Here is an 18,895-nt window from a genome sequence, read left to right on the forward strand (position 1 = left end):
TAATTTAACAAATATACTTTTATTTATTGATAACAGTGGTGATTGAATGATAAATTTGAATCGAAGCTGGAATGGACGCCATTGAAGACATGTTCGAATCTTCGTTGAACCTGGAGGAATCGCACTTGAGAGAAGGCTACGACGAGGGCTACGCCGACGGGTTAATCTCGGGGAAGGAAGAGGGGAAGCAAGTCGGGCTGAAAACCGGGTTCGAAACGGGCGAGGAATTGGGGTTTTACCGCGGCTGCGTCGGAGTGTGGAGCGCCGCCATTCGCGCCGACCCGAATTTCATGTCGGCTCGGATCCAGAAGACGATGAAGCAGATGGATGAATTGCTGCAGAATTACGCGATTCTGGAGCCGGAAAACGAGGCCGTGTCCGACGCCATGGATGCCCTGCGACTCAAATTCAAGATCATCTGTGCTAGCTTGAATCTGAAATTGGAGTACAAGGGTTATCCTAAGTCGTCTGATGCCGCTGGAGATATTGGATTTTGATTTGCATGTTTACTGCCAACTGTTCGACATATGTTCTGAGAGAAAATCTTGTTGATTTCGGAAGAAACTACCTGATCCTGATTGTCTATCCAAGTAAAAATCTCGTTGTTGTCGAACTATTTCATCGTAATATTTTATGTTTACATTGATTTTCTTTACAATTTATGGAACACTAGAATGCATTTTGCACAAATTTATAGTACCAGTATGATTCTTCAAAAACGTTATCAGTATTCAAATTCTGATCTCGCATTGGAGGTTGTTGAAAAATAGGAGTAGCATCAAATATTAAATTCTATAAATCCCAAATCATTCAAAGTTAGTGGGTTATTGCATTGTTGCACTATGATAATATAGTTTCATAGTAAGTTATGAATAATTGGATTTAGTAGACGTGCTAAAGTTATTCTCCATTTCCAACTATGACACATTGCATTATTGCCATTACAAAAAAAAATCAAGGTATGGAAAAATTTGCCGAGGGATTATGTTATTTATTTTACCAACTATTGACCACATATTTCCCGACACAAAGATGGAAATAGAGAATAAATTTTTTTTCTATAACATTCGTCGAATTTTTATTATTCGACATGAATCTTTATTAAAAAAATCTCCTATTATTATTATGTCAGAATTCCAAAACATGGAATTAAAAATTTATAACCCCTGCCAAATAAAGTTTTTGTGTCCACTCCTGCAGCTGGATAATTTGGCGTCGCCACGGCCCACGCCACCCATTTATTTCGGAAGTTTTTGGTCCCAATCAAATCAAATACTACTACTAGTCTACTAGTATAAAAGGGGTGGAAGAAGCTCTTTTTCAAAGCTAGTCGAAAACGATACTGCTCGTAATTTCAATCTCCGAGGTACGCTCGGATCTTAGTCCCCTGCATTTCTTATCCAATTTCTTTTTGCACCTTGTTAATCTGATATTGTTTGCTTGTTTCTTTGCTGTGATTATATGCTAAATTGCTTGTTGTGAACGATCACGATCTCGTCTAAGTTTTAGCTTACCATATTATGTTTTGGTTAAGATCGAGATTTTTTCGAGAACAATTTGGTCGATCAGTTCTTCTCAACTATAAGCATCAATTGCATTTCAATTAAGATCGGTCAAATTGGAATTTGTGTCTGTGTCTGCGTAAGTTCGATCTCGTTATTTCTTCGTAAGTGATTTGGAGTTCTGAGATCTGGAGCTACTTGTTATAGGTAGCTGTAATTTGGTTTGTTTAGAGTTGAAGATGAATGCGAAATTAGGAAGATCAGTTTCTTATTAGAGATCCAGAGTTGCAGGGACCGCTGCCTGTTTTTCTTTTTCCCTGTGTTTTGTGAGGCAATGCTGTTTACCGTGTGCAGTGAAGGACGAAATGGAAGGCACAGTGTTCACCCCTGCATTGGAAGGGATGCAGCATGTTAAGTCGGAAGACGGAGTAATGCTAACTAAGCCATTCTTGGATGTATGCAAGCTTATCTTACCTGTGATTGGTAATTTCTCATCTGCATTTTGAGCTTTGCACTGCTTCGATGTACTAGGAGATATTCATTTGTTTATTTTTGCTTTCCTGTGATGTGAAGGAATTGAATTGGTGAATAAGATTTAACTAGCCGTGAATGTCTGCAGAAAAATTTGGAGCTGCTATGGCACTTGTCAAATCTGACATTGGAGGCAACATAACTGTGAGATGATTTTCCTCTATAGTTTACATACTTAACTGTCATCAACAGAGCTCTATGGATTATTCTTTTATCAAATCACATCTTGATCTTTGTGTTGTAGAGGCTAGAGAACAAATATTTGTCCAGCCCAACGAAGTATACTCATCTATACACTATGGTACAAGAAGAAGTTGATGCTAAGACTGCTAAAGGCTCATCTAGTTGCACCAATGGCCTCCTTTGGTTGACAAGGTAGAAATGATACCGAATCGATCACTTTCTTTCTCCTTAATTCCTAATTTGCATGCTAGTGCTTCTTCTGTAACTTCATTTTCTTGAGTGTACATGTCAGAGTACGCACGTGTAATCTATTGTTACTTATTTGGCTTGGAGACGGACTTAAAATTAGAATTTTGTAATTTGTAGGGCAATGGATTTCTTGGTAGAATTGTTCCGTAATTTAATTCATCATCAAGACTGGTCTATGTCTCAAGCCTGTAGTGAGGCCTATGCGAAGACTCTGAAAAAATGGCATGGTTGGCTGGCAAGTTCAAGCTTTTCTGTAAGAACTCTCAATACTTTATTCAGTTAGAATGTTCCAAGCATCAGTTGACTTTGAGTTGCTAGAGAACAATATTGAAATCGGGTATTAAAATTTGATGGCCAAGGTGGAATGTCCTTGCTTATTTATTTTACCACTTACCGCATCCGAACAAACAATTTGTGTTTTAGTGCACATCATAAAGTCAAAAAATCAACTGCCACCAAGCATGTGATTTTAATCCGAAGCTTTAGGTCATGTTCTGTTCTCTACACTTTGTTATAAATTAAGATCATATAAAGTCCATAGAACCTGAGAATGTCAATGCAGAGGGATTGACAGCTGTTATTTTCAGTTCCTGATATTTTTTACTCAATGTTCGCATTCGGAATTTGTGATCTGTAGAAACAGTTGTTAGATTAGATTGCATTCTAAGTCTTCTAGGCTCATTGTACCCTAACAAATGCTTGTTCTGGATCAAAATTTCAGGTTGCTATGAAGCTCGCGCCTGATAGGAAAAAGTTTTTAGATGTTGTTGCTGGAAATGGTGATGTTAATAGTGATATTGAGAAATTCTGCACCACTTTCTCACCATTTCTTGAGGAGAACCACAAATTCTTGGTATGATCATTGAACGTGATAAGTATATACTATTAACGTTTCAAATAAACTCCTCTTATCTATTTTTCGTGTTTTAGGGTTCGATTAGGTCCATTTTCTCATTTTTGTTCTCCCTTTTGACAGGCTAGCGTTGGCTTGGATGATCTAAAGGCATCTTAGATGAATGATGAGGAAAATTATCTTCCTGCGGCTATAATTTTACTACATTGCTATACGAGTGCTAATAAATTCAACACAAAATATTACTGTCTTGTGCTTATGTAACCTTGGCTTGGGTGTACGTGGATTTTTTATTTGAAAAATATTATTTTAGAACTAAATTTAATAGCTAAACACAATCCAGATTTTTATCTGACTTTCGCATTAAAATATTTACATCTCAGTTTTGCTGTTGACCTGTGTGTGTGTTTTACACGCATAACCTGCCATCATTCCAGATCTTGTAATACACCAGATAATTAGAAAATCTCAGATCACAAAGGCAAAAAAAAGAGAGCTTATATTTGGAACTTATAAACAAATAGTTTCATTTCGTTTGAGCAAAGAACCAATATTTACAAGAAATTGAGTATATACTGTCAAAGAATAAGACTAAAAATACACAAATCTTCAGCTTTGGAGCTAAAGGCCTACTTCCCCTGCCTAGCAGAATTCTACTTGATTTTCATGGTAATGTACAATCCTAGTCCTGTGAAGTTGTGGAATATTCAAACAAAAGACGTTTGGATGGAGCTGACTGTAGGAGTACCCGTAGACGACTCGTCAGCTGGTAGATCAGCGTCCATTGCATGGCCATCTCCGAATCTTTCATCTGCCTAACTACAGAGGCCTGCATTCAAACAGATTAGTAAATCCTTGATGTTATTTTTAATTGAAAATGTGAAACCAACCTGAAGACGTTTTCCCAGCTGAATTTCAACTTCCGTTCCAAATGAGATGTTGCTAGCTAGAGACCTAAGAGGATCAACTGTGGGATCAACGGAGAGCAGGCTGGGGATCTGAGGAGAATACACCAGTCTCCACCGTGCATGTCCGAATTCTCCCTTGCCCTCTATCCTTGGCATCAATGTCTCGAGCGTTGCAGTAGCAAGCTTCTTAAATGCAAGCTGGCCATCACCTTCCAAAATTGATTCAGCTAATTGACTCTCAAACACTCTTGCAGCCTGTTCAATTAGACACAACATTTAAGTTTCTCGGATGCTAACAAAATATGTCTCCAAGCTCAGTCACAGATAGGCATAATTAAGCATAAAATTATCCAATTCAGCAAAGGATCAATACGGTTGATGAAAAGTGTATAGAAACAGAGTATGATATCAAGAAAAACTGGCTGATGATGCCGAGCACAACAGGTATGAAAATGCATTTAGAACCAACTGTATACCGTATTAGTGCAAGGCATGTATAGCTGTGCGCCCATGAAATTAAAAAAGTGATGGCAGATAGTAATTAGTCATCCACTCACATCTACATGCACATGTTAAAAGAACATCTAATTCTTTCATACGAAAGTGCAACACAATTTTGGGTCATGTGCTGGTTATAAGGTTTCATTAAAACTTGATATTTTAGCATCCAATTTACCTCAGTTGTTGAAAGGAGATCTTGCTCCACTGAACGTGTTGAAGTCACAACCAGTTTTTCCTGCCATTTGCTAGCTCGACTTTGAATTCTAAATTGCCACTCTGATCCAACCAGGGCTAGGTCCAATGTAGGATCAAGTCCATTGTCAGGCTCAAATTTTGCTACATTAAGATGCTCGCGCTTGAGCCTCACCTAGATTAAGGCCAGAAAAAAGATTAAATAATCAACACATAAAAACATTTCAATTAAAAGGTCACCAAATTGTACCATCTACTCCAGTGATTCACTAGTATCTGAAGATTACCTGAGTTGCGACAAGATTCACATCACCATTCTCAAATGTTAAAACCCCTTTTGGTTTTATCGATTTGGGATGAGCAGGACCATTTAATTCAAGCTCTCCGCTAATAGCAAAATTCAGTATCAAAGGATAAACTATCCTCAGTTCAGGCCCAAGAACAATCCTCAAGTCCGAAAGGCGAATATCTAGCTTCGGCTTCCCATTTACCTGCACCATCTCCTTGTCAGCTTCATCATGTGCACCTGCAAATAGTCATAGCTTGTCAAATCATTAGGACTGTAACAGCTTGAAAGAGAGTAATTTATTCACTTTTAACAACTTTGATACAGAAAGACATAGGTGCCAAATTCATGGTTCTTTGAATTTTATTTGAGCAGGAACTATAAACTGGAAATTACACCCTGCATCAAAATTTTAAACCCCAGCTACAAAATCTAATTACTCAAACTTACCAGGTGAAAGCCGGAAAGGACTATTAATTGATGCTGGTTTTAGGTTGAGAAAACGTGAAACATATTTTGTAGCAACCATGCGACCGTAAGCACCAGCTGGAGGCCTCGGTTCATTTGTTGCATCATTAATGAAGGGTGCAGTTCCACTACCCTTGTCATGTGGCAGATAAACTTCTCCTTGGCTTATCTTTATCTTTCCAGACATGTTTGGTTGCATAATAGACCCAGATATTTGCAACTGAGAATCAACCTGACCACTTTGAAATACAAGGTTTATCAAGTTCAGATAAAGGGAAAGAGAAACACAATACACACACAGAGAGAGATTTCCGACTAAAAAACAGTAGTAAGAAAAAGTCCTGTCTTTCGGAACAAAAAGTACCTCAAAATATTTCTAGCACGCACTTCCAGAACCTCACATTTTAGGTCAAGTTTATCACCGACAAATGCTTCAGTTGTACGTAGAGGAAGATTCCCTTTTAATGATAATTTTCCTTTTCTGCTAACTTTACCCTCCAATGAGTGAATTCGCAGTCTATTTGAATTTACAAGAACTGTTCCTCCAAAATTGGTTACTGGTTTCCGGAGCACAGGTGAAGACACAGTTGCCCTGTGAAAATAGGCAGAGCCATCCAATAATGGTTGTTCTACAGTACCTCTCACCTAAATAAGGGTTTCAACAGTACAAAGATGTTAAATACTGCTTATATTCTGTTAAATAAATCAAATTTATGAACAACTGTATCAACCTGAAGCATAACTTCAGCATTGCCATGGAGCCAATTAGCATAAGGAGATAAAGCTGTTAGCAACATCATGCCACCATCTTTGACATCAGCATCGATCCTAACTTCTCCTGCATCCAGCAAGTTCCAGTTTAGACCTCTGAGGCTTTCTGCCAATTGTGTATCCCAAACTTCTTGACTTTTATCTCTGGATCCCTTTCGATCATTCAGCTCATCACCGGATGCTTTACTTCTCTCCTCCCAATCTCGCATCCATGAGGCTTCATTTCTATCCCTTTCTGCACTTTCTTCCTCAAGCATATTACTCTGTACAAGAGATAAAGGTATGCTTCCTTGAATATGTACGTGGCCATTTTGAACAATGGGTTCAAATCTTGCATTAAACAGGAAGCGGGTGGTTGGGGTTAGAGATGCAACAACTTCAGCCCTCCCAAGTTCGATTCCCCCAACTGCCCCATCCAGAAGCCTTACTTGGACGTCACATTCTGGTTTTGCAAGATTGCCTTTAAGATCACCTTCCATATGAAGGATGCCTCTGATTGGTGCTAATAACTGCCTAAGAGAATGAACAGCTTCAGTAGCTGAATTCTCGATAACCTGAAGAAAAGTTGGAACCAAGCTGACAGGGAAATTTAGCACAGCAAAATGCAAATTTGTCTTTGGGCCCAATAGAGTCCCATCTGCATGAACTGTGGCATTGTCCCTCTGGATGAAGATTTTCTCAAGACGCAAACCATCAGTGTTGCTGTACATACCAGCTGCCAGAATACGCTGAGTTTTATATGTTCCCCACTCCCATTCCTCTCCATGGAAGTCAAAATCTGCCTGAAGTGGACAGGAAGCAGAAATTAGTAAAGATGTCAAAAATTGGCATCCTCAAACTGGGAGAAAGAAATCTTATTGCAGTCACTAGAAAGTTTTTATATGAAAAGCAAGAGACCCATGACTGATGAGGATCATGAGGTTAACTTAATCATCAGATTGGTTTGAAAAATATTAAGAGAGTAGAGATAGATGAATAACATATGCTTCTGAGATAAAGAGTGACAAGAACAAGCTCTTCGTTACAAACTTGGATGGGAAGCCTAAATGAAGAAGGAACTTGACACAGTTATCACACCCATGAAAGTTAAGATTCACCAATAAATTGATGAAGATAATCAAGATATATAAGCATTAAACATATAAATAGGTTTTCAGAATAATCATCTCTTTATCTCTTGGAATAGGAATTATCCACAGAACAAGGTGGGTACCAGAGTTATTACCATTGTATCCCCATTGCCTCCCCCGCTTGCATCTAAAGAGCCACGCCAACGACCTTTAAGTTCAGCTAAACCGGGAAGATCAAAGTCGTCCAGAACAACTTCATAAGATGTGGCACAATGACCATGAAATTCCTTTTAAGGTTTCACAAAATCAGATAAATTTCAGAAAAAGAAAGAAACAGGAGCAAGGTAATACCATTTAAGTAATTCCAAATTCAGGCCCATACACATTCCAGTTGATAGAAATTCAAAATCTTTGCAAATTAAACATACCTCGAGCAGTTTTTTAAGATTTTCTGCACATATTCCAACTGACTGCAAACTTTGTATGAAAAGATCCTGTATAAGAAAAGGAAGCACACATTAAAAAGTTTGCAACTCACCAAGTCTGTATCGTTAGACTGATAAAAAGAATGTAATCAAAATAGGAAATAGAATCAATAGGGGGAAAGGATAATTTTACTACTGAAAAAAACTAGACCTGTAATTTCATACTAAGGCTTGCAAAAGTATCATGAAACCAAGAAACTCTTCCAAAAGATTAAAATAACAGAAAGGAGCCAATGTCAAGAGAATGTATTTTCAGTTTACAGTTATCATCTCAGTGAATGAGCTTAAAATGTCATGTTTAATGCTGTATCCCAGGAGACTGAAATTTTTCATTTAATATCCATTTAAATGGTTGAAGAGAAGATATATAAAATGTTACAGCTCCCTAACAACTTGAGAAAATTCTAGATGAGGTGATCATTCAAATGTCAAGCAAAAACCCTTGTCTCAAAGTATAACTGCTACCAATTTATAAATGATTTTCACGTGCTAAGACAAATACAAAGTAAAATGCCTGTATACAGGGTGTTTTGAAGATAACAAAAACTAATAGCACCGTTAAGCCTTTAGATTAGGGCATGAGGCGGTAATTTCTACAGAAACCATAAACAAAACTAAGATGGATAAATTATCTGAAACCCCTAAATCCAGAGCCAATTCCAAAATCAACCAGTGAAAGCAATATGAAAGTTCACCTATCCACGTACATTTACCATGAATATGTCACAACATAAGTAGGTGAAGTTTCTGGCAGAGATGACAGGGCTGCTCTCACAATTAAGAGTGAAACTGGTAACACAAATTAATCATTCGAGATACCATAAACGTAACCACAACCTTTGATCTAGATTGAACAGCGGGATCTGAACTACGAGAAAGAAGCCTAGCAAGAGGAAGCATCTCAGCAATCTCAGCATTAGGGACCTCTAATCTCATTCTCCATCTACCCATGGAAGAGATCATGCTCCCAAGATGACCAGTCATCACTTTCTGAAACAGGCTGCCTTTTTCCTTTCCAGCCGGGCTTCGGTCCCGGGAACCAGGCAATACATACTCCCCTTGCAGTTCATATTTGCTATTGCTTTGCTCCAAGATTGCTTGTTCAACTGTGATCTATCAAAAGTATGAATAGACCAGTAACAAACATGATCAACCATATTATACTATCCGTGCAGACAAAAACAATAGCATAATGATTTCTTCAGCTATGTCAAATAAGTTTTGTCTATCGACCAACCAATAAAATCAGTAAGATGTAAAGTTCAAAGCCAATCAATTCAACTACATCAATTAGCTCAAGGACACGCGAAATTTGCAAAGCAAAACCTGTGTCTTATATCCAAGTTTATTGTTTTGCCACAAATGAGGAATTCATGACTTATTTAATATGGTCCAGTTATTGAGAAACACCTTCCTCAAGGAAATATTCAAAATGCAAACTATTAGGTAATCAATCAAAACTTCATTAACCTTGTAAAACAGAAACTGAGGTTTGCACTATTCTCATGATTTCCAAAGAGAGACTTATACCCTCTCGAAGAAATAAGAAAAACTTTAGACAAGCAATCATCACTTCATTTACTCAAAATATCACAATAATCGGGCCAAGTCTATACCTTGTGTTATCAATATAATCATGAGAGAGGTAGGTAACTATGTTCTCCTCGTTTAAGATGGAATTCTAATATCTTAACATTGAACATATAATAAATACTACAAGTCTATAACAGCCCGATGTCTTAACTGGAGCTATTGCCTACAGTATTATCCTTAACCAAAAGTTGCAGTAAAATCATAGATCTGTTGCTAGTCCTAATTGAAGATCTTAAGCAAAAAACCAAAGAATCTGAAATACATATGACAAAAGTACTGACCACATCCCCACTCCATCTGGCAGCTACATCTAAAGCTTCACCCAACACACCACTGAATTTTGGTCGAAGAACAGATAATGCACCATGGCCCCTTCGTTTTTGAAAATTCAACTGCAGCTCGGCCTAAAAATGAGAAAAGGAACATAAAAGTTAAAAATAAGAGGTTCTGCAACAATATACTAGAAATACTTCGTAAATGACGTCAAACTTATTTCAGCAGTCATTGGGTTCTCCTCCATAAAGGAGGTATGACTCTTAACAAACATTTTTCAGTATCACACAGGTAAGCAAATAAAAGAAAAAATCAATAACATAACCAAGTCCCTGAAAGCCTAACATGCAAACATAAAAAGATAACTAAACAAAGTAATGAATTTAATAATAATAATAAATAAATAAATAAATAAATTGAAAGCATTCTATAACCAGGGGCACCAAAAATACTGTTTAGCACTCCAATAAGAAGATTACTCTTGAAATTGCTCCACGAAGTGATGCTAGCTCCAGCTCATCCAATGGCAAATGGCGAACCTGATTGCACAAGTATTAACACATATTGTACGAGTATCAAAGAAAGCTGTGCATAGTAAAAAGTCTAGAAGAAATAAAAGTTAAAGCAAAGGAAAATACTAGGAAAGAGTGGAATGGACCTCTAAGGTAGTTGAATGTAGTGGTCGATAACAGGCATTAGCTTTCAGGTGACCTTTCTGTAAAGAAAAAGATAGCACTTTTTCCGCAAGATTTTCTTCAGAAGTAGATTGCAAAGGTCCAACAACTTCAACTGCAAGACTTTCATCTGGTCGGCCAGTAGCATCCAACTGCATGACCAGAAAAAGAAAGAAAAAGGAGATACTGGAAGATCTATCGGTAATATTGTATACGACGACAAAACACATTATTGGTGCAATTAATAAGGAATGTATTCCCAAAAATAGTTAAAGTTATTGTGGGGTCCAACTGTCTCTCACTAGAGGGGCATTTCTTGTAGCATTCTAGCATTTTTATCACCATCATACAACCTTTGTAGTTTGTAGTACAAGAAACCACAAAGAATGAATGAAACTTTAGCTCCCTTAAGAAAGTTGAAGATTGAGATAATAAAAGTGACTATCCTAACAGATGAAACCATATTCCAGATCAAGGCTCCCCAGCAGATATTAGCTACAAACGTCCTCCGGCTATTTGAGCTAGAAGACAGATGTCTGGGATACACCCATTTTAGGCATGAGTAACTAGAGCCGAAATATGAAGTCTTCAAGGATTACTAATAAGAAATAGGGTTAATCATGTTTTGTGTCCTCAACTTTCAGCAGTTTCTTGAAAATGTTCGCAGGTTGTTTTTTTCTTTTCTGAAACCGACAACTTTGTGAAAAGGTTTGATTTATGTCCAGCTAGACATAATCCAGCAACAAAACGATGACTCGGCAGTCGGCTCTCCTGATTCTTAGGTGGACTCTTCTTTAATTGATGTGGATTTCCCCCCTAACCCGCTAAACAACGTTGTTTACCTGGAGAATCTGACTCATCGTTCCATCGCCGGATTATCTCAAGCAAAACATAAATCAAACTTTTCACAAAAGTTTAGGTTTTTGAAGAGAACATAAGTTGGTGACATTTTTCAGGAAGTCCTGAAAGTTGGGGACATAAAACATGATTAACCTTAAATAACTATTCCCCAAGAAAATGGATGTGAGACAAACCTTCATACCCTTAGATGATATGTGGAGCACTCCAGCTAGTTGAGGAGCCAACATCAATTGATTGAGTTTTAGACCTGAGATTGAAATATCACCAGAAATACTTTTTTCATCTTCGTCATCTTCCTTTGGTATCATTTCTGAGTTTGTAGTAGATTGGGTAACTTCGCCATAATACTTGTTGACCTTTCCTTGAAACTTAATTTTTCCTGTTGCTTTCAAATGAATGGGCCTCAGAGAATCAAAGGTATAGGAAGAAACCAAGTTGAAAAATTCAAAATTGCGCATCCGTAGATCCAATTCAATTCCTTCCACAGAGAAAGGCATGCCAACTACTTTCTTACACTCTCTCCAGCATAACAAATTTTCATCAGGATATGATGTTGATACTTTTGTGTATAATTCAAAAGCAGCAGATGAAGAATTAACACAAATGTAATCGTGTGAGATAATCACATCTCCACGAGCATCAGAAAGTGACCCCTCAGCTTTCAGAGCAGTCCATTTGATATCAAATCTCCTACACCCATAAAGACATTTCCCGTTAACAAAATCTATGAGCAAACATCTCTGGGAACTATCATTCCATCTGGCAAGACAGCTGATTCTATCAACCTATAGAGACACAATATGAAATCTTACGGCTTTAACAATGAGCCTGAGACTTTTGTTTCTCCATTCAGATCCCCTAGCTTAAATGGCATAGTTTGGAGGTAACCAGGTATATAGCGATGCATAATTTTGTCAAAGCACAAGTTGCCAGAAAAGTTAACGTCCATTGCTGTGTCATCAACCTCACCCTACAATAATACACTTTTAACATCAGATCAAACCTGAAATACCTAAATGTAATTGGAAGCAAAAGAAACTGATACCAAAGAAAATAAATCTGAAGTTCATATTGTTTGTGGATTTTTAGGGTATACTAATTAGTATGTTTATATGGCATATAATCCTAGCATGTCTACAGATTCATTTCTACATGCATAATAGGAATGCTTTTTAGAGCATTATAACTTCTCCTAGATGTTTCGGGAAAAGTTTATTTACATAAGAGAACTTTGTAGCAAGATTAATATATTGGGCTTATTGACAAACTACTGATTGTAAGAACTCCAGAAAGTAGAATATTGGATGAAGCGCAGAACTAACCAAGTTCGAGACATCACTTTCTCAAACATAATTCTAACCTTAATGCACCAAATTAACCGAATTCATTAATGCAGCTTATTTATGTATATAACCAACTATACATCTATGTAAATAAACACCTCAGGACAGATCCACGCATTCCCGGCTCCGCGAATCTCACCACCATCAACAAGTGTAGCTCTGATTCCATACAGATCAGCGACCTGACATATGTAAGCAGAACTATGTGAATAGAAAAATAAGCATGTGTTGTTAGAAAAGTATTTAAAAAAACTGTCCGACTGTGAACCATGGATTACTATTTAATTATTACTCACACAATTATCAGTGTTAAAGGTAAAATTGGCAGAAACGTAGGAGAGTGGAACATGATCGATGGCTGCCACTGCACCAGCCTCTTTATTATTCAACATTGCCTCGTGTGCAGCTGATTTTGGTGTATCAGCAGATGTATGAATAATTTTCCTCGAGACCAATGCACTCCCAACAAAAACAGGAGCATCCAACGGGCCTTGACAGTTGAACACAGATGTTACTGACCCTGCTAGCTGAAGTAATAGTGGAAACTCATTAGGTTGGTTTTGGAAACAGTGGCCCTCAACAGAGTGGCACGGGAAAATGGAAACCGAGCAAGAACAATGCCCAGTAAAAAATCAGAAAATCAATCCAGGAGTATCTAAATGTGATTATTCACAATTTACGCAACACTTTCAGGGATCTAGATCACGTACACAAACTACATCTCTAATATATGAGTCATATGACACCATAAGTGGAGTTAAGCACAACCTAACATGCCGTGTAGATAATCCAAAAGATTGTAAAAGTATCCTGTGTTGATTTGTTGCACACCTTCATAACAAATAGTACTCTATTTTGAAACAGAAAGATCTAAACCAAACACAAGCATTTAAGAGTAAATGTTTTGCATTCATCAGCCATATATACATGACAGAAACATGATTATACTCCATAAACAGCTGGAATTCTGGCTAACTTACAAGTTGGGAACATCCTAAAAATCATTCCACTTGCTCTATTCTGGAAATTCAGAACTTAGAACGAGCTTTTCATGGTAATTAGTGGTTGTGCAAACAAAGAGATATATGACAAAAAGAAGAAAAGTATTAATGTTCAGAAGACTACAAGATTTTAGTCATCTAGAGGAATATTAAAAATCCAGTCCCATACCGGAAACAACAGAGGCTTCATCTTGAATGTTTTCATCAAGGCATTCACTTCTACTGAAGGAACCTGTGCGAGCATCAGAATGTCAATAATTTCTGCTTTCTGGAGGGAAGCACATAAAAAACATTCTAGAGCATGCAAATCCTATAACTGTATTACAAAGTGAAACAAACAGATTATTGACATCGTATCTGGTTGATGAAAGAAATTGATATACCTGACACATTACGTGATATTCTCCTTGCTCTGGGTCAATGCCGAAATCCCCAGATGCTTCTAATGGAATATCACCAAACCATCCCCTTGCATTATGCAAAAATATTCGCTGGGCTCGGAAAAACAAGCTTGCATAAACATCCTGTACACAGAGGTGGCCTATAACCTTTTAAAAATCCATACTGCAAACAGGAAAAAGATACTTCTAGTGGGCAACAATTAAAACTAAAGCAATGAATTAACTGGATTTTATCTTCTTATTCTTCATATCATAGAATAGGCAATCCGCAATCATAAGAAATACCAGGTCAATTGATGTACTTAAAGAAATTGTCATGATGTATTATTGATTATTCAATATCAATACAGGAATCATTCATCTGACACATGACCTTTCATGTGAAGCAGAAAGCTAGGAAGATGGACGAGATAGTAACTAGTAAGTACTCCCTCCGTCCGCCATTAGGAGTCCCATTTTTTTCGACACGGGTTTTAAGAAATGTTAAGAAAAGTGGGTGGAAAAGGTTAGTGAAATATTGGTCCCACTTGAATATATTACTTTTAAATGAAATGTGAGTGGGAGTTAGTGGAATGTGGGACCCTATAATTACCATTTATAGTAAAATGAACCGGGACTCCTATTTGCGGATGGACTAAAATGGAAAAATGGGACTTCTATTCACAGATGGAGGGAGTATTATTTTAAGCTACAACTTGAGATTTAACAGAAACAAACTGGCCTCACCACTAATCACAGAGATGAAAATGCAAGGTTCCATAGGAGGTTTTGTTTTCGGAAATGCTAGAAATGTCTATACCATAACAAAACAAACAAGGCTCGATGGGACCATTTAAAATAATCAATCCTATGAAAAGTTTCAACTCATCTAAACTATAAAATCCTCTTGGAAGAATAAAGAAATTGGTTTAATAGTACTAACTACTTATCACAGGTATACATAGTAAGATCGAGAGATCGAAGGCTGATCATACAACTGACTGCTAATGCAACAATGTTTTATGAGTCAATAATGATTTTTACTAATATGTTGAACAAATATAAAATCTGAAAATAATCCATGAAATAATAAGAAAAGATCGAGATCATTCAGATCAATAGTAGCAACATACAGAAAATGCTGATGGAGCATCATATATGTGAAAGGTCAACCCTGTTACATCAAGTTGTCCATGAAGATTAGGAAAGCTTTCTCCCCGTGACATGCATATGTGAACCTGTTAACAATAGATATACAAGCTAAGATATCATTAACCAGATTCTATCACATCTGGGGGGCACACTTCCATTTCTCAGAGACAATTAAAATATGAAGTCAGAGAAGCACCTCGCCGCTAGCTCTTCCTTTAGACCATGAAATTGGAAGCTCTAGTATCCGCTCGAACAGCTACGAAACAAAGACATAAATATTAGGATCAAAATCTGATCTAGATGAGGACAGCATATACGGCTCAAAAGTAAGTCAAGGTAAGAGTTCACATTCTCAATGAGCTCACCGGAACAAAGAGATTTGCAATTTTCAAGTTGGCATGCCATTTCTGCTCAATGATATCGACATAAACATCAGTGGACAACCATCCACCATCTTCAGATATCAAATCTGATCTCCACATTTTACAATTTCCACTGAGCTGCACATGCACACGCCCGTAGTGATTCTGAAACTTCACATGTCCGCTGGCAACTTCCATTTCTCTATAAAAGGAACAACAATTAAAACCAAATACTTGGATAAGGAATCCCACATCTGTAAGATAATTGGCACAAGATATGGCTATAAATTTAAAATCCATACTCAAATAAAGGATAAACAACCAGACAATTAGTGTTGCACTTTTTTTCTCAAGAACGTTTTTTCGATTGAAGAAGTTAAACACAACCACTATCCTTAAACATATTTCGAATTTTGAAAGATTTGACAAAGAAGTATTGTTTCAGACAAGTAAACCAAGCATCATAGTTTCCAACAAATATTATGCTAATGTATTCTTAGTGAATTCCTTAGGAAATAGCCAAGACACCAAAGGATTTAAATTGATCATTCAAGCAGCATAAAACTACCTTGGTTCTGTATCACCATATGCAAGCAGCATAAGAGTGCCGCCTTGAAAATGTACCGAGTCAAGAACTACAGGAATCATTTTCTCTATGCCTGAAGTATTTTCTCCACCAATCTCGTCGACTATTTCTGTCGATATTTGTTCAAATCCCTCCCTGATCTCAGACTTCAGCCTTTCCCAAGGATTGTCAAGTAAATGAGACCACACTTCTGTGAAGTTTTCATAGGCAGTGGACAGGCCCAATTGTGAACTCAATGGTGGAAATTTTACCAAAAAACTAAATGAACTTGAAGACTCAACCTCAGTACGACTGGAACTACTAGAGGCACCAGAGCCCTGAGTGCCCGAGATGTCATCTTCAACATTATCCACCTCCTTGACCAACCTGACATCTGTTTTTACTGTATTATCTCCTTCAAGATATTCATTGTTTATGTCACTATTATTGGTGTTTCTTGTTCCTCTAACAGTTTTTACTGATGAAAATTTGTCACTAAAGTTTTTAACTTTACTAAGTTTCACCGAAGTAAAGAGAAACGGATCTTGAGCCTTATCCATCCGATTTCTAGATGGAATTTCTAAAATTACTCGAGAAACAAAATCAGTCTTCAGTTTGTTGTCTGCCTCAAAGACATCATTATTTGTCAGTAAATCTACAGCATGTTCATCATCTCTACCACCAACACTATTGTCAACCTTTACATCCTGATACACAGCTCTCTGATCTCCTTTGAACTGGGTCCCCTCAGAACAAGAAAAATCAGCATCATCGCTGCCTGTCATGGAACAATCCATTTTGCGAGAATCAAAGCCTACAGATCCTTCAAAAAATGAACGTGCTGCGGATGCACTGCACTCAAGAAGTCGCCTTTTAGAAGCGATATTACTCATAGATAAATCCCTACCGTTGGCCTTCCTCTTGAACTTATGCCTCACAGATCCAGGCATTATCCTGGACCAGATGCTGTTTTCAAGGCTTGAAACTTTTGCACCAAATGATCTCTCTAAATCAGCATGCTTCAAATCATACTCGGCACCAGCATCCATACAGTGATGGTCTCTCCACTGCAATTTCTCATCTGTATAATGGAAAGTATCGGGAGTCCCTAGCCTTGTCCTTGTCGGTCCAGCCATGTGCTCCTTGTAAGTATCATCCTCAGGCAGGACAGATTCACACTCTGAAATGATATAACCATTCTCAGCAGATACTTTAGCTGCATCATCTCTTTCCCTTTCCCAACGAACCGTGGCTTCCTCCCTCGCAAGCCTCCTTGTTCTTGTACGATGATCGATTCCCTCTTCAGCGGACAAGTGCCTCTGGGGAACACCTACCAAATAAGGTATTCCCAACCAAGTATAGTTCTTCTTTTGTGCTACCAACAAACTTGGACTTGACAAAACAGCATCAACAACTATTTTCCCCCTTCTGAGGCTCGCAAACGGACGAATACGCAGCTTGACAGTGGGAACCTCACCACAAGAGAACTCTTCACTGTGAGGACCAATCGAGCACGACTCCAAAGTAATGCCTAAAGGCGAGATTCTGCGAACCTTACCAAAATCAAGCTCTCTCTGAAGATGATCACTCAACAGGGTACAAACCGATGGCAGCAAATTGGTTTCCACATATAATTTTGCTTTCGACTGCCCATACCACACCAATAAGCACACCCCAGATATCACAGAAAAGAAGACAGAACACCTGAACAGAAATAAACCCTCTTCCCACACCGGAGTCACAAATTTGACAAGTCTCTCATTCCGCACGATTGGCTCGCTGACAGAATTGATCACTCGACCACTCTGCAATTCTAACTTCTTCCAAAGTAGCTCGGCATTTCTCCCACAGAAGTGCTTAATTTTGTTACCATAGAATACAAAATCAACTTTTTTGTTACATTTACATGATAGACCTCTTCTAAAGGGTTTTCGAGTAGCTCCCCTGAGATAACCAGTGTATCGATTGTTTTTTGCTTCAAACGTAGTGCAATTAAGTGGAACCCCAATAAACGGGCTAAGAAGTTGGAGTCTCATTACCTCAATTCAAGCAGGTGGCTTCGGCTAAGAAGAAGAAATCGAACGCGGCTGCAGCAAGGAGCGCTGAAGCGGCGACCGCCAGTGAGGAGGAGAAGGACCATTACAATCAGCAGGCAATCGGGTAAGAGAAGGGAAAGGTTGGAGCCTTGATGAAATGGAGATGCAATTGTGCGGTTAACAAAGCTCCTGTTTCAAGTTTCGTAGAAGAGGAACTTGGAATATTAATTTTCATGCCGAATACTGCTACAAGTTTTATGGTTGCATAATTGCACTGCTCTTCAGATCAATACTGCTGTTGTTGTGTAATCTTCTCCCATTGATGATTCTTTAGAATTACAAGCAATCCATAATTCCTCGTCTAGGTTTTGGCGTGCAGTTTTTCTTTAATTTAGATAATGTCTGTTCTTGTATTAGTTCCATATTTTAAACAAGGAATTTTGGTGTATCAGCCTGTTCGTTGCATATATCTTAATTTATTTTATAATAAACCAATATCAACACTATACAAAACAAAATGAATACATATGTAATGTACTAACAATTACTCTTATTGCGCGATGGAGTAGATATTATAATGCTCCAACTCCTCGTATTAATTCTATGTACAAGTATTTGTGTACGTTCATCCAACTACTTCATTTATCACTAGTATA

At 37.8% G+C, this 18,895-nt stretch overlaps 3 protein-coding genes across 4 annotated transcripts; 2 read left to right on the forward strand and 1 right to left on the reverse strand.

Annotated features, from left to right (window-relative positions):
* The first annotated feature begins 27 nt into the window (after positions 1 to 27).
* Positions 28 to 1,341, forward strand: LOC125221988 (uncharacterized). The gene is made up of 2 exons (XM_089062708.1): positions 28 to 590; positions 1,201 to 1,341. The coding sequence occupies exon 1, from the start codon at positions 72 to 74 to the stop codon at positions 495 to 497; it is 426 nt and encodes a 141-aa protein (XP_088918834.1). The 5' UTR covers positions 28 to 71; the 3' UTR covers positions 498 to 590; positions 1,201 to 1,341.
* LOC125221987 (glycolipid transfer protein 1-like) lies at positions 1,229 to 3,671 on the forward strand. Of its 2 annotated transcripts, XM_048124354.2 has the most exons (7): positions 1,229 to 1,366; positions 1,857 to 1,985; positions 2,122 to 2,177; positions 2,278 to 2,408; positions 2,583 to 2,718; positions 3,187 to 3,318; positions 3,442 to 3,671. In XM_048124354.2, exons 2-7 carry the CDS (start codon positions 1,868 to 1,870, stop codon positions 3,475 to 3,477), a joined length of 609 nt encoding a protein of 202 aa, XP_047980311.1. In that variant the 5' UTR covers positions 1,229 to 1,366; positions 1,857 to 1,867; the 3' UTR covers positions 3,478 to 3,671. The 2 variants fall into 2 exon arrangements, with proteins under 2 accessions (XP_047980311.1, XP_088918833.1); XM_089062707.1 differs by lacking the exon at positions 1,229 to 1,366 and having other exon boundaries at positions 1,863 to 1,985; positions 2,076 to 2,177.
* Positions 3,672 to 3,798: 127 nt separating this feature from the next.
* On the reverse strand, positions 3,799 to 18,633 carry LOC125219346 (protein TIC236, chloroplastic-like). The gene is made up of 23 exons (XM_089062709.1): positions 16,207 to 18,633; positions 15,642 to 15,840; positions 15,473 to 15,532; positions 15,258 to 15,362; positions 14,128 to 14,268; positions 13,914 to 13,976; positions 13,040 to 13,270; positions 12,842 to 12,925; positions 12,213 to 12,370; positions 11,574 to 12,090; positions 10,524 to 10,691; positions 10,345 to 10,404; positions 9,874 to 9,996; positions 8,837 to 9,112; positions 7,943 to 8,008; positions 7,670 to 7,801; positions 6,405 to 7,226; positions 6,038 to 6,318; positions 5,656 to 5,912; positions 5,207 to 5,445; positions 4,903 to 5,094; positions 4,209 to 4,481; positions 3,799 to 4,147 (listed from the first exon to the last, which is right to left on the reverse strand). Exons 1-23 carry the CDS (start codon positions 18,237 to 18,239, stop codon positions 4,001 to 4,003), a joined length of 6,627 nt encoding a protein of 2,208 aa, XP_088918835.1. The 5' UTR covers positions 18,240 to 18,633; the 3' UTR covers positions 3,799 to 4,000.
* Positions 18,634 to 18,895: the final 262 nt, after the last annotated feature.

This window comes from Salvia hispanica, chromosome 1 (genome assembly GCF_029641045.1).
Source record: "Salvia hispanica isolate PSC_SH4W2 chromosome 1, Shi_PSC_v1, whole genome shotgun sequence".
Taxonomy (NCBI): Eukaryota; Viridiplantae; Streptophyta; class Magnoliopsida; order Lamiales; family Lamiaceae; genus Salvia; species Salvia hispanica.

Bases quoted from the DNA above. Each gene is read 5' to 3' on its own strand.
- LOC125221988 (XM_089062708.1), top strand. From the start codon at position 72: ATGGACGCCATTGAAGACATGTTCGAATCTTCGTTGAACCTGGAGGAA.
- LOC125219346 (XM_089062709.1), bottom strand. From the start codon at position 18,239: ATGAGACTCCAACTTCTTAGCCCGTTTATTGGGGTTCCACTTAATTGC. The intron at 15,533-15,641 runs GTGAGCTCATTG...TTTGTTTCGTAG, and splicing joins TTGCAAATCTCTTTGTTCCG to CTGTTCGAGCGGATACTAGA. The intron at 8,009-8,836 runs GTTGTGGTTACG...TTTCTTATACAG, and splicing joins CTGTTCAATCTAGATCAAAG to GATCTTTTCATACAAAGTTT.
- LOC125221987 (XM_048124354.2), top strand. From the start codon at position 1,868: ATGGAAGGCACAGTGTTCACCCCTGCATTGGAAGGGATGCAGCATGTT. The intron at 2,409-2,582 runs GTAGAAATGATA...TGTAATTTGTAG, and splicing joins GGCCTCCTTTGGTTGACAAG to GGCAATGGATTTCTTGGTAG. The intron at 2,719-3,186 runs GTAAGAACTCTC...TCAAAATTTCAG, and splicing joins TGGCAAGTTCAAGCTTTTCT to GTTGCTATGAAGCTCGCGCC.